Source organism: Engraulis encrasicolus, chromosome 3 (genome assembly GCF_034702125.1).
Source record: "Engraulis encrasicolus isolate BLACKSEA-1 chromosome 3, IST_EnEncr_1.0, whole genome shotgun sequence".
Classification (NCBI taxonomy): domain Eukaryota; kingdom Metazoa; phylum Chordata; class Actinopteri; order Clupeiformes; family Engraulidae; genus Engraulis; species Engraulis encrasicolus.
Window position 1 is genome coordinate 13,146,312 of NC_085859.1, and position 18,781 is coordinate 13,165,092.

General features: G+C 43.7%; 1 protein-coding gene across 2 annotated transcripts in view; it reads left to right on the plus strand.

Annotated features, from left to right (window-relative positions):
- Positions 1–5,041: 5,041 nt before the first annotated feature.
- Positions 5,042–18,781, plus strand: part of golga1 (golgin A1) — a 38,392-nt gene continuing 24,652 nt past the window's right edge. The window contains exons 1-7 of one of the 2 annotated variants that reach the window (XM_063194771.1): positions 5,042–5,218; positions 6,185–6,481; positions 9,521–9,611; positions 11,726–11,800; positions 13,314–13,411; positions 14,007–14,039; positions 14,981–15,109. In XM_063194771.1, the coding sequence (XP_063050841.1) occupies positions 6,353–6,481; positions 9,521–9,611; positions 11,726–11,800; positions 13,314–13,411; positions 14,007–14,039; positions 14,981–15,109 (555 nt within the window). In that variant the 5' untranslated portion in view covers positions 5,042–5,218; positions 6,185–6,352. The remainder of the gene's footprint in view (positions 5,219–6,184; positions 6,482–9,520; positions 9,612–11,725; positions 11,801–13,313; positions 13,412–14,006; positions 14,040–14,980; positions 15,110–18,781) is intronic. The other variant, XM_063194772.1, reaches the window with a different exon arrangement.

Genomic DNA, 18,781 nt, shown 5'->3' on the forward strand with positions numbered 1-18,781 from the left:
TACTCCACCATGTCTGCGCCGACAGCCTATTTTCTGAATGGACAAGAAGCCTCTGCAAGGTGCTTGGTCCTCCTTCCACCTCTCGCAAGACAAGAGGCACTTTGAGTGGCATGTCCACGAACCAATTGGAAAGGTGGGTGGGCCCATTTTGCTCCCCTGCTGTGAGTACTTTCTCCACGCATTAAAGGCGCTCTGGCTTGCCATTGGTTGAAGAGGGACTCTGCATGGCACAAAGCATCAGTCTCCAGTGCGCAATAAGTGTGATGAGCCTACGCAGTGTGCCATGCATTAACATTTTAATCGTAACAATAATAGACAGACGCGATAGTAGAAGTAAGAAAGATTATTCTTACAATTTCGTTAGATTGCTCGGTTTCGTAGCCTATCAGAGAACCTCAAAAGGTCTAGGCTATGGGGAGAAATTGGACCAAAAATCAGCTTGACGAATCAAAAGTCGCCCTCGTGTGGTAAATCGAGTGACACAAAGCATTTGCATTTGGCATCTAGTATTCTTTGACTAGGCCTACCGACTTGTCTCCACCTGCCGTTAAATAGGCGAACGGGGGCATCTTCGGTTGTCCGGCCGGCCGTCCGTCACAATTTAGCCTAGGCCTACTGGCACGATAACTTTTAAACAAGAGCACGAATTAGGCCTATCACAAAATCGTGCTCGCTTACAGTCTGCATATAGGCATATGCATTGGTTATTTTGGAGGCCACTGACACTTTCAAGATGGCTTGCTTATAAGATGGCCAGGTTTTTTCTTACTAAAAACATTTGAACAGATATAGATATATGAATTTGTACCAAATGCTGTGTAGGCTTATTTAGGCCTACTCTAGGCCTACGTCACTGTTTCTTGAGAATGTGGCAAAAACATGTTTTAATTTTGAAATAAATGCTCACAGACGGTCTTGACGGCTGTGGTGCGATGCATCATCCCAACCTCCCCATATTTTACTTTTTTCATAAAATGTAGAATTATTTGAACAATTCTACATTGAAGATAACTTACATAGGCTATTGTAAGTATGTTCCTTTAAATGTGTACTGAACTAGGCCTATTTTTTAGCTGTTTCGTTTTATTTCTTTTTATTAGTTTATTAATACCGCCCATTCACAAATGTTTTCCTTTTTCACCGATGGGCCTACCACCACCGTCACATTCTAAGTAGCCTATTCATTATGATTGGTGGATCTTCTCCATGTCTGCCATTTTGAATTTAGCTTGGTAATGCTGGTAAATATTAGTTTATTATTTAGTAAATAGTAAGCAGTCAGTACAGTTTCAAGAAGCAGCAGTTGAAACTCTGGTCACCACTGTTGGTGTTGACCAATTTGAGGGTGACAGCTTATTCCATGTGTGTATGAATTACACTGGTTAATAAAACATTAGAAGACATTAGTATTTGTTGTGATCCAACATTATACTGTAGCCTTCTCTGACGAGCATTTGGAGGCTTTTGTCACCATCATCAGACACAAACCACGTGGTGTTGACATAAGAGGCAGTGGTACGTTTGCAACCACAAATCTATTTGCTTTGTCACAACGAGATGTGCTTGGTCTTAGAAAGGTGGGGATGAATGCTCAGCAACCAACGTGGACAGAAATATCTAACGTGACTTCCCAAGACATGAAAATGCTGCCTCTTACTTGAAGCAGCGAGTGACCTGCCCCGCAGACATGTGGGCTGCACACGCAATTCATGTGTCACACATGCACCGTCACGAATGTGGCCCAAGAGTTGAGCCCCAGGCGACGCCCCCTCTGATGCCCCAGCCCTTTCGCAACCTTCTCTTTTTCTTAATATGCACATTTTGTTAACGTTAGCCATTTTGTTTTCCCTCTGTTTCCTAGGCACTACGTATTAATATTATAATCAAAATAATATTTTCAATACAAAAGTGGCAGTGTTGGCATGTTATAGTTGTGATTGTAGCAGAGTCGAAACCAATTAAAGCCGCAAGCGGCGATGACGGGCCCTCGCACCTACGTTGCAGGGCAGGAGTATACCGCCAACACCCCATCATCAATTTTTGTTTGTCTAAGCGAGATACACACAACTTACTTCATGCAACATGCACTAAAAAGGGAAAGTAAATGCATAAGTCATAATTTTGTTGTGACACAAGAAAAAACACTCCCTAATCCTTCATCATCAATGACTTGAGCTCTTGTACAAAAAATATGAAGCACATTGGATGTACGGTGTACAAGTGCATCACATTCCATTGTATGCATATTTCAAAAAAGTCCAATTATCTCACTTCCTTTTGGGCGTGTCCATGGCATCCTGTGACCTTTTTTGTTCATCTTAGTGAGACACACGACTCCACCCAAGATGGACAGCTACATGGACAGTACAGTAGGATGGACAGTACAGCTTGTACTGTATGATGGCCATGACCCTTAATGCATAAATACCTAATTTCTAACACCTCCTTCATCTACCACATGGTGGCGCTATGTCAGAATGCCATTTCAGTCACGTAGAAATGTTTGCAATCATCATACAAGTCATGCTGTGAAGGGACAGCGTTGGACAATGCTGCATAATGAATTTGTGACATTTATTCCATTTTTTAATGATGCCTAAATTCATAAAGCCATAAGTTTGTTATATTACAAAATATCAAAAATCCGCCCACTATTCGGAATCGTCAATGCTTTGAGCTCATGTATAACCTATATGAAGCACATTTGATGTATGATGTAGGACAAGTACATCACATTCCATTGTATGTCAATTTCAAAAAAGTCCAATTATCTCACTTCCTGTTGGGCGTGGCCATGGCATCGTAAACCTTTTTTGTTCGTCTTGGTGAGATACATCACCTTACCAAATAAAGGGTCCATACCATGTACTGTATACCAGCCCCGCCCCTTAAAGCATAAATACCTCTTTTCTAGCACTTTATTCATCTACCACATGGTGGCGCTATGTCAGATTGCCATTTTAGTCACATAAAAATCTTCATAGTCATCATACAAACTGCTGAGAAGAGACAGCGTTTAAAAATGCTTAATAATGAATTGATGACATTTTTAATATGATACCGAAATTCATAAAGCCATAACCTCACTATACAAGATATCAAAAATCTGTCCGCAAATCTTCAACGTCGATGTCTTGAGCCCATGTACACCGAGTTTGAAGTTAATTGGATGTAAGGTGTAGGAGGAGTTAATCACATTTCATTGTATGTCATTTTCAAAAAAGTCCAAATATCTCACTTCCTGTTGGGCGTGGCTATGGCATCATATTGACCTTTTTTGTTCACCATAGTGAGATACACATCACAAAAAAACTCCTGAGTCTGTAGCTTAAAGTATACTTTGGCCCCACCCCTATACACCCCTATTGCACTTTGGTGCTCGGGCCCTAATTAACAGATTTAAGAAAACATATTACAGGAGTATTACATATGAGTATTACACAGGAATATTACACATGACTGCACAGCGACCAACAGCACCCACCATCTGGTGAAGTTTGCGGACGATACAACACTGGTGGGCCTCATTAAAGGCGACAAGGCTCACTAAGGGCGACAACAGAGAGAGTAGAGAGAGAGAGGTTCCATTGGCCCATTGTTTCCTGGTTCTATTATGGCCCCCCTTAGGCAGACCTAGGCAGACCTAAGGACTGTTCTATTCATTGTAGGAGCATTATGACACGCTCCTTTAGGCAGACCGGAACCTGGTCATGTTAGGTGCCCATAGAAACCTATTATGTTGGCATATCTCTATACTTAAAGAATCTCTGGCGACAACGCTCACTACAGAGAAGAAGTAGACCTGCTGGCAAAATCTTCTTCATCAGACCACACAACATGGTTCCAGTGATCCATATCCTTGGTGTGTTCATCTCTCTGGAGACCAAGATAAACAAATTTGGTTCAGATGGTGTTAAGCATGTGTGGTGGTAAACAAGTGATTTTTTTTTCTTTTTTAAGTGTATCATCTGGTAAGTCATGGTAGTGGGACTGACATGGGGATGCATGAATGCTGTCAACATTGGAAATCTGAATTACACCTAAAGAAACATGCATGCCAACATGCACTGTGACTACTGAAGCAGATCATGATACTCTCCATAGGATTTCATTCAAATCTCAATGCCCATCTATTTTAGCAGGTGCACACTCAAAATGTAAAAGTTCAATGTAAAGAAAGGCTGAAATGCACACTGACTGATCACTCCCTTTTAATCCCGTTTCATTTCGGGACATTTTGGGCCAACACGGCCCCTTCTCAGACACTCTCTACAGGATTGGTTACATGTTGTAAAATGTCGTAAAACATGTTGATTTTTTTGAGTGAACAAGATATTTAAGCGGTTATATATATTCTTAACAGGTCACCAATCATTGTGACAAAGTGGAAGTTCTTTAATGTTGTCATATGAAAAGATATACTTACAAGTCTGCAAAAATGTAAGGGGGTGTACTCAATTATGTGACATACTATGTTCTCTATACTCTTCGTCCAGTCATACTTTACATGTCTGTATTAAGCCTATGTGTATTACATGGGTTCTGTATGTGTACTGTATGTGTAGTATGTCTATATTGTCTATGTCTACACCTAAGTATGTCTATGTCTGCATGGGAAAGTAAGAAACGTAATTTAAATTCTTTGTATGACCAGTGCACATGTAAAGAAATTGACAACAAAACCGACTTGACTTGATTTGACTTGACTTGAGGAGCGATTCAGGGTGATCGAAACGTTGTTGTTTTAATTTCATAAACTTTTATTTTTGGAGTTTATTCAGCATTGTGCACACACCTACCTTCTTGGACTGCCTGACACTTTTGTCTGGCAACTGCAACAAGTGAGTTTGGATGTGCGTATTGGTACCCTAACCAAAAAGATGTCTTCGTACAATGTAACACTATCACACTACCTTTGGCATGTTGCGACATTGTAATAAATAAGTTGTGCTACTCAAGCTCATGGATACAAAGTTGCGCGCCTCTTCACATACTTCCGGATACGGTGGCGTTTCTGCAACGTCATCAGTCATGTGTGACAGGGAGATTACGTGGTGCTGAATGCTGAAGTTAGGTCGCCAATGTTGTTAGCTGAAAAGCTACATCAATTAAAGCGGATAAATCTAGTGCTCGTTTCCAGACACACATGGAGTGACACCGGCCATGTGTTATATTGCCATGTTCGGTAGCTCTTTGGTATGGTGTCGAAGGTCATATGGTGAGTGATGTCTACATGATTGTCGGATTTTGGTGGCGAAGCTATCTCGTAGCTCGAATTGTGAACGCAAATCCCAGCTGGTCATGATACCATGGAGGCTAAAAGAGGCTAAATGGATGTTTAGCTGCTTGTTGTTGTATATTATGTTGTACTGCAGCGCGAAAACATATATATGTAATATGATTGGTCGTTTGATCCGCACCATTTTAGTGACCGTCGGTCACCTGATATCCAGTTTGTCAATGTTTTGTATAGCTAGCTTGCTGGGCTGGTTGTTCCCTGGGTAGCTACCCCGCTAGCTGTCTTCTTGTCAGGTCTAGAAAGATCAGCAAGACAGCTTTCTCCTCGGCTAGAACAGAACAGACTACAGCTAGCACTAGCTAAATAAGTAAACAAAGTCACGCAGTATCACCATTTCCAGTGGTGTCTTGATATCTCTCATTGTTCACCACTGGATGATGCACTGTCGATGGTAAACATTTAGCTGGTATGATCGAAGTAATAATGGTTGATATGAAATGCATGTTGTTTAACGTGTTTGTTGCTATCATCTGATGCTAAATGTATAGAACTACAGTGACTGGTACATAGCTTAAACATCCAGGTTATCTAACTGTACTGATTTGTGCGTGGGAACTGTAGGCTATATGAGATTTACATGAGCTCAAAGTATCTGATATGGTTGTCAAATCTAAGATCCATGGATTGATACACAATTGAATCATGCGTTTACAGCACTGATCTAAATATAGTGGTTTACAGTGCATCTTGTGTCTTTACTCGTCGTTAAACATTGCATGCATTGAGACAACATACTTATTTGACAGTACACTCCGAATCAGCAGATTACCTTTAGACCATGTGGTAAGTGAATCCTTTTGGTGACATCAAGTCAGATGTACAGTTTTAAGATTGTGTGTGTGTGTGTGTGTGTGTGTGTGTGTGTGTGTGTGTGTGCGTGTGCAGTGCAATAATACACGTGGCCAGGATGAGTCAACAACACAGTGCTGTGAGCAAAGTTTGCTCTGAAGGATTTGGGAGCCCAACGCCGGCACATTAACACGTGCGGATTAGTCACTGACACATCTACAACCTTACCAAGAAGAGTACTCTGGAAGAAGAAGAAAGAAAGAAATGTTTGCTAAACTCAAAAAGAAGATAGCGGAGGAGGCAGCCACAGCCCCCAGGACAGGCGGAAGGATGCCCCGCTCCATGAGCAAGGAGTCCATCACCTCTGTGGGGGCAGACTCCGGAGACGACTTTGTAAGTTCAATTCCAATATATTTCAATAAGGTTTCATTACCATGAAGAATAAATAACACATTCATACAGGCAAAGTGATCATGCAAAACACGAATGCTGTAAGCTCTCTCTCTCTCTCTCTCTCTCTCTCTCTCTCTCTCTCTCTCTCTCTCTCTCTCTCTCTCTCTCTCTCTCTCTCTCTCTCTCTCTCTCTCTCTCTCTGTCTCGCATGCCTGCTGTCTCCCTGTCTCGCTCTCTCACGCTCTCACTCTCTCTCTCTCTCTCTCACTCTCTCTCTCTCACTCTCTCACTCTCTCACACACGCACACGCACACATACGTCCAGAAGAGTCATTTGCTTTGCATGGGGAATCTAATTCAGTTCCTTGTCTCACATCCTGTTTTTTTAATTATACATGCACTGTGCATGCAGAATTAAGTTTTCGGGTTGATGTTTGTTTCGGAGGAAGTTGATCCTGGGGAGAGGGTAGGAACAGACCCTTTAGTTACTGTCGTCATCCTATTCATTCAGACTTAATTTAGAATGTGAGGAGCTGTCGAAGCTGCCTGCCTGTTAAACCTGTGTAACTAGAACCCCACCACACACACACACACACACACACACACACACACACACACACACACACACACACACACACACACACACACACACACACACACACACACACACACACACACACAAAGGTAATCTAGACCAAACACAACCACCCAACCTGCCAGCAATATTGAAAGAAGACACACCTCAGTCATATTTTTGCCAGTGGCCAAACAATCTTTCTTGTCACCGCATTGACGTGCGCTCTGACATTTTTCTAGTAGCAGATGTCAAGTGGTACAACCGCAGCTGATCGTCGCCCATAAATTTATTAGTTATTGGTCATTCATGCACGAGCAAGGAATATGCTTCTTGGATAATACACTGAAAGCAAAACATAATTTATTCCTTACAAAATGATATGAGTGGTTGCAACACCCTAACGTCTGCTACTACAGAAGCGCCATCGACCTGTGCACAGATATACAGTGTGAAATTGCAAACTTTTGTGATTGCTGAAAATGGAGATGAGGGTAAGTCATCATATTGTGGAAATACCCAAGTTTAGGAATATACAGCAGTTGTGCACTCATGCAGACACACAGAATGCGCAAACACTCTGCTTTGATCTACAGGTTTCAGATTTCGCCCGGGGTTGTTTTGAATTATTTAAGATCCTGGTCAGACCGAGTGAGGAGACACAGGCCTCCAGTCCCGGCCATCCACAAGTGAAGATGTCCCAAAACAAAACCATGAGTGGTCTTCTTGCCGCCTGCAGAATTGCATTTGGTGGTCATATTCATTATTCTGATCTGGTTTTTATCTGATTTCAATTAAACGTCTGTGGTGTGGCGTTACCATTTAGACTTCGTTCTCGCTACTAGGGCTGTTCTAAACGATTATTTTCAATTAGTCAACCAATTAATTTTCAAGTACTCTAGCACTTTAATCTTCAAAGAAATTGGGAAAAAAGAAAGAAACCATTAAAATTAGGTCCCTGAGCTCACAATGAGCTTTAAATCATGATGGTAGCTTATTTTCTCCGAGATGCAACGTCCAATTCATATGTACAGGGCAATTTTAGGTTTCAATAAAGTAATAAAGCATTAGAAAAGTAAGTAAAAAAGCATTGAATTAAATGAAATGATTAGTCGACTATAAAAATTCTTGCCAACTAATTTTTATAGTCGATTAGTCACGATTAGTCGATTAATCGTCCCAGCCCTACTCGCTACACATTTCGTCGGGGGCATGGCTGTGCCGCATTGACTCTGCTGTCTTTTATTATGATCTGGGTGTGTCTTCATTCAATGTACAGTTAAGCTTACCCTGCCTGTCAGCTGGCCTACCTACAACACTACAAAATGCAATGAAGCACACAAAGTAGTGTTGCACCGATACCATTTTTTGGCCCCGATACCGATACCCGATACCTGGCTGTTCAGAGTCGGCCGATACCGATACCAGCCTATTTGAAATGTATATGAAAGGCTGCAGTGCATACTACTTGGATGTAAAATCATTGCATGGCTTTGTCAGGCTGCTGCCTACCTTTGTGAAACAGGAAAAAGACTAATACAAGACTAATACAAAGTGAATCCAGCAAAACTTCTTATATTTTTTAAATACCTCTATGAAATAACTAATTTCAAGGCTGTTTAAGTGTCATACAAGCACCTGTAAATGGTATCGGTGCCCTATTTGTTGGTACTCACCGATACCGATACCACCATTTTAGTGCCGATCCACTGATACTGGTATCGGTATCGCTGCAACACTAACAAAAAGTACCGGGAGACTTCTTGGCTCCCTCTGTTTGCGTATTGGTAAAGACGCCAGTAAACCAAGTTGATGGAAGCAAACCCAGGTGATCACTGTAGGAAGAGAATGTTGTTTTAGCATAGACTAGAATTATTACCTCTGCCAAGGAGGTTATGTTTTTGGTCGCGTTAGTTTGGTTGGTTGTCTGTCAGCAGGATAACTCAAAAAGTTGTACACGGATTTTGATGACATTTTGTGGAGTGGCTGGAAAGAACAAAAGGAATAAGTGGTTGGACAGGGGTTGCACAAAATAATGGAAACACCTGTCATTTTGGAGTGGGAAGTTTCAGCCATGAAGTTTTGGCAAAGGACGCGCTCAACTTCTTGGAAAAACAAAAGTCTTTGGGTGCGAGATAAAAAAGTATCAACTTAAGGAAGAAAAATCCGCACTCACAAACTGCGTCTCATTATTTACCACGCACTGATGAAGGCTTGATAGCCGAAACGCGTTTGCTTTTTGGACATGGTGGTAATATAAATAAATAATGATACGCAGTTTGTGAGTGCGGATTTTTCTTCCTTAAGTTTCAGCCATGAGCCATGAACCACACTAAAATGACAGGTGTTTCCGTTATTTTGTCAAACCCATTAGGCCCATCCATGTCTGTCCCTGAATTAGATTTGGCCTTCCGCCTCGAATTGTCCGTCAGCGTGATCACCCATGCTTACACATGTGCTCTCCAGGCGTCCGACAGTAGCTGTTCGCGAGATGACCTCCCCTCACAGATCCTGCGCAAGAATGATCACATTCGCAAGCTGGAGGCTAAACTGGCAGGTAACCCACACACACACACACACACACACACACACACACACACACACACACACACACACACACACACACACACACACACATGTAGGTTAAGAAAACGTACACATCATATACACATTAAGTCACATCCAGGTTTAAGCAGCCTCAAAGGTATTGAATGGGAGAGTATGGAGAAAGCATTCTGCAGCTAAGGTCAAAGGGGCTCTCCGATGATGAGGGTTCTTGTTGTAAAACAAATAGTTTGGTCACACACACACCAGTAGGTTGCTCTGAAATCTAGCAAAATTTGCATTATTTAAAGGTACAGTCAAACTCATTTCAAGAAATTGCTCATATGTAGTTAAGTCCCAGTAAAATTAAGTCAAGTCAAGTTGGTTTTATTGTCAATTTCTTTACATGCACTGGTCATACAAAGAATTTGAAATTACGTTTCTTGCTTTCCCATGCAGACATAGACTAATCTGGGTAAGGACATAGACAGTATAGACATAGACAGTACTCATACATGGACATAAGACAGTATGGACATAGACAGTGCTCATACATGGACATAAGACAGTATGGACATAGACAGTGCTCATACATGGACATAAGACAGTATGGACATAGACAGTGCTCATACAGACATTTAATCCCATGAGAATACATAGGACTTTTCATCAGTGTTTGCATTGCCTAGTTTGACAGTATAGCCAAATTAAGCCTTGCAATGCAAGTCTATGGGAGCAAACAAAACATCATCAAATGTACTTATAAAGTACTGAAATTAATGCAAAATTCACCAGAGTGCAAAACAGCTATTTATGTCTCATTCCCCGGCGGTAGGAGCTTCCCAATATGGAGGCAGCTACCTCCCACTTGAAAGCGTTCCAACCAGCAAGTCAAACTTGAACTATTGTGCACCGTCATTGCTGTGTTGACGTCACAATTTTGAAGTCGGGGGACTTCGATTTGGTCCCAGCTCGCGACTTGAACATTCACGCTTCAACAGGCATTCCAATGCATTTCAGCATGTAGGAGGTCAGAAATAGCCCATCTCCCACCCTCGGGGAATGCACCATTAGTCCCCTCCTGTGATCACTTGTGGCTAATGCTAATGCTAATGGTCCCATTTACTCTTAGGCTGGGTACATGCTTGCTGTGTGTCCTTAAATTACGCACGCAACCACGATCGACCAAGTGCACATACTTGCTTCAGCACGACTGGATGATACTGGGCGTATTATCTATGGCGCAGATAGTCAACAGGGTTCTCATTAGTGTTTTCCACCATTGTTTGACTCTACTGCGAACTCAACATGGAAGTTGAACTTGGAATTGCTAGTTGACACAGCAGTCAGAAAGGGTGTGCTCCTACTACAGGCAGGTGTTTGGGTGTAATCAGTTGCGTTTGATTGATTGGTTGGTACTCCTAAAACATTGGCGAGTGGCACCATTTTTTTACGTTGCAACTTTTTCCCAAATATTCTACACATTTATTGCAAGAGAACTTGAACATGTGAAAGCATAACCATCATAACATCACTCTGATTTTCGTATTGCAGAAGGGTTCTGCCAGAATGTTTTATGTTTTATGTCTGTTCCTTTATGTCTTAATGGCTCAGTTAGACCTCCCATCCATCAGACGTAAGCATAAGACGACAATCAGAACAGGAGGCCAAAGTCTCATTTTGCAAAGCCATTGTTTTTCCCCTTCATTATTTATCTGCTCAATCATGTTTATTATCCTTTTGTTTTCTCCTCCTATGTTTTGTCTTCCCAACCCCCATCCCCAACTCGTATTATGTCTAACTTCACGCACGCACACACACACACACACACACACACGCACGCACACACACACACACACACACACACACACACACACACGCACGCACACACACACCTCCTCCTGCTATCCTGCTGTGTGTGTGTGTGTGTGTGCGTGTGCGTGTGCGTGTGCGTGTGTGTGTGTGTGCGTGTGTGTGTGTGTGTGTGTGTGTGTGTGTGTGTGTGTGTGTGTGTGTGTGTGTGTGTGTGTGTGTGTGCGCGCGTGCGCGTGCACGTTTGGCTTGTGGCTGTTTCCATACGTGTGTGTATGTTACCTCATTCCTCCCTCCTTCCCCTCCCATCCATAGACCATGCAGAGCAGTTACGGCTGTTGCAGAAGACCAAGGACAAGCTTGAGATTGCATTAGAAAAGAACCAGGATTGTACGTACCTCAACTTCCTTCCCTCCTCCTCCTCCTCCTTCTGCTCTTCTTCCCTCTTCCTCCTCCTCATATTTTGTTCTTGCCCATTTCTATGCTTTCCATAGTTTTTTTGGTTGTCTTACCCTGTTTTACCGTCCTCTCTTGGCTAATTTAACCCCACTCAACCCATTCCCACCACACACACAAAGGCAGCCAAAAGCTCTGTCGGTCTGTCTGCCTGCCTGCCTGCCTGTCAGCCAGTGAAGGGGTGTTGAGAGGAAGACTCGTTCTTTGAGTACAGCGTGTCCTTCAGGATGTGTTTGAAGGTGTGGGGAGCAGGACCAGGGCTAAGGGCTACAACATCCATTGGCGGGCATTCTGGGATTTCTTTCTTTTTTCTTTTTTTTCAAAAGAAAAAATGGTCAACTCTGTAAAGTGTTGACATTGTTTTAATGTAAGAACAGCCAAACGTGGGCAGCTAAGAGCATTCTGAAGGTGTGGTGGTGAAAAGTAAGCTGTGGTGCCCTGCCACGATACAATGTACCGTACAAAGCAGATACCCCGTAGGAGACTCCTTCCCATGTCTTTGGCCGGTTCACTCTACTCTGATGAGGCTGGATGAGATGCAATGAGATGAATTGAACACGCTTGTGTGACATTACTAAAAGCAGCTGCGCAAAAATAATGCTTTAAACTGGAGCTCAGATTGAGGTAGTTGTTGGACAGCAAGGTCTTTTGTTTTTTTTGTTTTTTTTTTATTTGGTGGTATTCATGAATACTGCTGTGTGGTTGTTGGATGGGTAAATGCCAGCTGTGCAGTCAGTCTTAGGATCAGTCTGACTGCAAACTGCAAGCTCATGACCCTTTTAGTTTAGCCATCCACCGCCGAGTGCTTACTCTCTAAAAAGAAGCATTCTTTTTTTTTTTTTCAACTGCGGCTAACTGCAGACAGAGATCTTTAGCAAGCCTAACCTCTCGCCCTTGCATGTTAACTGGGGTGAAGGGCATTACGTTTCTTATACCATCTTCACAAGTAATATTTGTCTCATTCCTTTACTAGTTTAGGTAAAAACCCAACCATATGTTAAAGAAAATGAAAAGAATGCAGCACACTCCATGTTTTATTGGTGAAGTGACGTTTTGGCCGTCTGGCCTTCTTCAAACTCCGAAACGTCACTTCACGAATAAAACATGGAGCAGAGTGTGATGCATTCTTTTCATTTTCTTTAACATTTGTATGCTCAGGAAGCCAGCACCTCAAGAAAGACTTTTACAGGATGGGAATACTGTATAGGAATAAGAATTCATGTTCACTTGAGCATTTGTTATTTCTTTTTTCTAGCACTAACCTACTAATATAGGGAATCACTTAACGCTTCACTTGCTTTGGAATCTATTCTTTCCGAAAATGACGGTGATGGTGAAATGCTCTTGCTTTATCTAAAACCAGCGTTGGTTTAATCCAAGCTTCATGTCCTAAAAACCCTTTAAGAGTCTTACGGCTCTGTCTCTGTCTCCTCCTTGTCTTTCCCAGTCTCCATGAGGAAACTGCAGGACCAGAATGAATCCTACCAGGCCAGCCGTGCCAAGATGGCGGAGGGTATGGCCCTGGCTCTGGAGAAGAAGGACCAGGTGAGTAGCCCCATACGATTTTGTTGCTATCGACCAACATTGACGAAGCATGTGAGCGAGAACTTGTTGTCACAATGTGGGTGTTATTAAATACAGCGCATTTAAAGTCGGCCACAAATATGAACGAAACGATGAGCTCGCACTAGTTTGCTCTACACACCACGTGTGAGGAATGGGGGACAGGCAGTGAGGAGGAGCTGAAGTGGGGACCTGTGCAAACTTGTGTAGAGGTGTGAGACAAGACTCATATACACACGTGAGTGAGTTGTTGCCCAACCAGTTCATGGGCGCGTGCCCTCGGAGGCAGTCTGCAGACGAGCGTTGAAGGGGATAAGCAACTGCAGAGGTTGCAAGATCTGACTGCAGTCGCATTCATCCCGCGATAGTTTGACACCATGTGACATGTCACCTCGACGCAACATCACAGAAATGTTGAAGTTTGACATTTTCATCCAGAGTGCATTGCTGTCTAAATGCGCATGCATGCGTTGACGACTACTCAAATGCACTTAGTGCCATGTGCTTTGTCCGTTCAACTGAATGGCATTGTGGGAGACGTAGTCCATTGACTCAGCCCTAACCTTCTTTCTTGTAGGAGTGGACGGACAAGATGACAACAATAGAAGAGGTAAGAGTGATCTGTCTGCCCCAGGTGGAGAGATGGGTGTAAACAAAAAAAAAACAGTACCGTAATTTCTGGACAATAAACGGCACCACTCAATTTATGATGGAATATGCTTGTGCATGTATAGGCCACAACTCTGTATGAGCCACAGCCGTCTACATTGTGTCGTGGACATCGGTGCCGGTGTGCGGGGTTGTATTGAAAACGGTAGAACCGAACGTTGTTAGAGCAGTGCTCCGCTTCCTGTTGTAACCGGTGTGCGGAGGCCCGAAGTCCCTTTGCTTTGTGCTCGTCACAAGTGACACATTGGCCAAATCATGTTACTGTACAAGCCACAGGATTCAGAGCATGAGAAAAAAGTTGAAGTCCAGAAAGTACGGTACTTCTGAAATCGTTCCCCAAATCATAATCGCGCTAGACACGGGTAATTTGAAACCTAATCGTTGTGCGGGCAGATCTGGTGACGGGACAAAAAGGACTGATGGATGTTGAACTGACTTGAGATCTCATACTCTGATATGTACACCTCTTGTCCCTTCCCTACGTTTCTTTCTAACTATTGCTCTTTCCCCCCTCTCCCCCCCAACCCCCCCCCCCCTTCTCCCACTCTCTCTCTCTCCCCCCCTCTTACTCTCTCCCTTTCTCTCTCTCTCTCTCCTTTTCTCTCTCCCTCCCTTTCTCTCTCTCTCTCCCACTCTTACTCTCTCCCTCCCTCTGCCTCTCTCTCTCTCTCTCCTTTCTCTCTCTCTCTCTCTCTCTCTCTCTCTCTCTCTCTCTCTCTCTCTCTCTCTCTCTCTCTCTCTCCCCCTCTTTCTCTCTCTCTCCCCCTCTTTCTCTCTCTCTCTCTCTCTCTCTCTCTCTCTCTCTCTCTCTCTCTCCCCCTCTCTCCCTCTCTCCCTCTCTCTCTTCTCTCTCTCCCTCTCTTCTCTCTGGGCGTCCCTCAGGAGAAGGCGGCCCTGTCTGCGCGCTTGGCTGAGATGTCAGAGCAGAGCCTGAGCCTGTTCCAGAAGAGGGACGATCTGGACGAGCTGGAGGGCTTCCAGCAGCAGGAGCTGGCCAAAGTCAAGCACATGGTACAGTCCAGTAGAGTGGTCAAGCACATGGTACAGTCCAGTAGAGTGGCCTCCATGGGACTGCCCCTCAACACCTGCTTATAAGTCATTCACAGCAGAACTCCTGGTCAGACAGACAGTTAGACAGACTGTTAAACACGTGTATACAAATCTACACCCTGCGTCCTTTCGGGGGGCATTGGGGGCTGCCCCCTTGCACGGGTGAGGCATAAATGCAATTTTGTTGTGTGTAGTGTGCACTCTGGGCACCCATAGCCAGCCTTGATTGCAAAGCCTACTTTTAAAGGCAGGTGCAGCACAAGGTTTGCAAATTGATGTGAAAGGGAGAATAACTGCCCATACACCATAGCAAGACACACACCACAGCAACACATAAAATGACTTCAGCATTTAACATTTGGAGTCAACACCCCCTACACACACACCCCTTAAGGCAAAATGTTTCGTACATGGTCACCAGGCTGGCTTCATCTGCCTGGGAAAGGGGCAACTGAGAGCAAAGCTGCCTCCATCCGTTGTCTCAGTGGGGTAGGCTAGACGGATGCCAGGGGGGTGCAGGGGGACCAGGTGGTAGGGGCACCAGGTGGCGGGGACTGGCCAGCAGGGCCGGATTAAGATGGCCAGGGGCCCCTAGGGCTACATTTTCTGACCCAAGAATAAAGGAGATTTGCCAACTCGTGGGGTGTTTTTTTTTGTTTTTGTTTTTTTTGCCAGATTGACAATTCATTAAAGATGAGAGACTAATTTATTTGATTCAGTGTATCATAACAATTCAGCTTTAAAAGCAATAATAATTTGGGCTATTGGGGGCACCCTTGGCAGATGGGGGCCCCTAGGCTGCAGCCATATCTAGCCTGTGGGTTAATCCGCCTCGCTAGTTAGCACAAAGGCACTGGAGGAATGACTTCAGCCACCCCTTCCTATGGGGCTCCTCCCACCCCCCCTGTGTCCTCTTCTGGAGGGCAGTGAAGGAAATAAGAAGGCATGTGAAGAGTTTCGCTACAAAATGACACAAGAGCCATTTTTTTACTTGCATTTTATGTCTCTGAAATATTTTGGTCAGACATCCGATCATCTACGTATGTTTGAGTTCTTCTTGCCATTCAAATATTTGGAGAACATACTTTTTAAACCTATATAAATGCAATGCAATGTCCAATACAAACATGTAAATTTCCCAAAACGGGATACAAATAATTTTGCAACAAAGCTCTTAATTTCTTCTCTTACTTTTAAAAATGTTCTTTTTAATTTTTCATCAGTGTATCTTTATTGAGTTCTCAAATGTATGGAAGATTGTCAACATGAAGGACTAAACTATTCATATATAATGGTGTCATAGAATCAGTGTGTGTGTGCGTGTGTGTGTGTTTTTCATGTGCTCTGGCTGTTTATATGGTGTAGTTGTCTTAAGGCATGTGTGTCTAGTAGTTTTCTTGGCTTTTGAGGAGATCAGCTCTGAAAAATGTAAGGGCAACACGTTGCTTTCTGAAGGTTTTTGTGTGTTTCTCCCACGGTTCTTGTCTTGACGTGGCATGTCACAAGATCAGCTCTGAAAGGTGCAGGGAAAGACATTGTTTTTGTATTTTTCTCCTGCTGTTTTAGCGGTTGGGAGGGGGGGGTGGTATTCGTTTTATTTATTCATGTTTTTTGTTTTTTTGTTATTTTACATTTGTGTGGTTCAGCCACGGTCCTGGTGTGTTGGCCCTTGTATGGTTCTGCCACGGTCCTGGTGTGTTGGCCCTTGTGTGGTTCTGCCACGGTCCTGGTGTGTTGCACCTTGTGTGGTTCTGCCACGGTCCTGGTGTGTTGGCCCTTGTGTGGTTCTGCCACGGTCCTGGTGTGATGCCCTGCATGGCATCTCTGAAGAGCTTCCCTGAAAAGCGTGAGGGCATGTAATGGAAGCGTGGTGTTCCCCAGACACTATTCTGACTCCGCACAGACACCCTTAGCCTCTCCTGTGCGTCTGTCTGTCTGTCTGTCTGTCTGTCTGTCTGTCTGTCTGTCTGTCTCTCCGTCTGTCTGTCAGACACCCTCAGCCTCTCCTGTGCGTCTGTCTGTCTGTCTGTCTGTCTGTCTCTCCGTCTGTCTGTCAGACACCCTCAGCCTCTCCTGTGCGTCTGTCTGCTTCTCTGAAAGGGGTGAGGGCATATAATGGAGGTGTGGTGTTCCCCAGACACTATTCTGACTCCCCTTGTCTGTCAGTCTGTCTGTCTGTCTGTCTGTCTGTCTGTCTGTCTGTCTGTCTGTCTGTCTGTCTGTCTGCTTCTGTGCCAGTGAGCACTGTCTTCTTGAAGCTGTTGGATCAAGAGATCAGATGGGGCGTGTCCTCTATTATTGAAGCCTGCTCAGCAGTTCCTTTCGCCTGTCTCTGTCTCGCTCTCGCTCTCTCGCTCGTGGCTCCATCTCTCTCTCTCTCTCTCTCTCTCTCTCTCTCTCTCTCTCTCTCTCTCTCTCTCTCTCTCTCTGTCTCGCTCTCGCTCTCTCGCTCGTGGCTCCATCTCTCTCTCACATTGTGTCTCTATTCTATTCTCTCTGTTCTGCACACACAGGCACGCACACAAAGAAAGGAACACAAAGACATACACACACGCACGCAGGCACATGTTCAAACACATACAGGGTCTTTTATCATCTGAGGTCTGGGACATACACTTCTCTCTCATTCTTGCACATCTTTCTCTGACTCCCCTTTCCCCTCCCTCTATCTCAGTAGCAGTATTATCTGATCTCCCGGACATTAGTGATGTGGATCGGCAGTACCCTCACGATCCGATTCGATCACGATTCGGGAGGTAGCGATGCGATCCGATCCGATTCAATTGTACAATTGCATTGCAATGCATTACATTTCTACTGAAAGCAAAGCAAATGTTTAATCAGTCATGATGAGGCAATACAAGTAGTCAGATACTGAGCAACAATTTATTGGCTGTTTTCTGTATCAGTCTGTATCAGTCTGTATCAGTCTTGCAATGTTTTGAAGTGCTTTTATCTAATTTAACATTCATTTGCTCCCGAAATATCCATGGAAGTAATTGAAACTTTAAAAAATTGTCGGATCGATTCTGGAACTTGCCGGATCGATTCTGGATCGTCCATGCCCCGCATTGGATTGGATCGCCGGATCGATCATTGTTGACACCACTACCGGACATGCAGTGTCAGTGCTCCACATTCTTCTGATATGTCTGCTGCTGATGTCACATTATCTGCTCATTTGGCCTGAATGCTCAGATGAACCACGTTTCACAATTTTATACATGAAACGCACTGTGTAGGGTGGTGGCCAGAGTAGGTATTGCAACAGTGCTGCTCATTCAAACTGTGCTGTCTACTGCCAAATTTGATCTTTTTGTGAATATTTACAAAATAATAAACTAATATTTACTAGTATGACCAAAGTACTGTACGTTTTGCAGCTAAATATTCGGGGAATTCAAAATGACGGACGATGGAGTGCAATTTTCCCAGTCATAATGAATACTCAGAATTTGTGGTGGTAAATATTCATGAAAAATGTACCATTTGTGAATCGGCAGCATGGATTCTGGAAATAAGCTACACAAATATTACACAGTGCATCTTTAAAGTTTAATTCCCTACTGTCCTTCAATACCTTGTCAAATGTTTTGACTTAATTTCTCACTCCGCAGTGCCCAGAATAGTGTA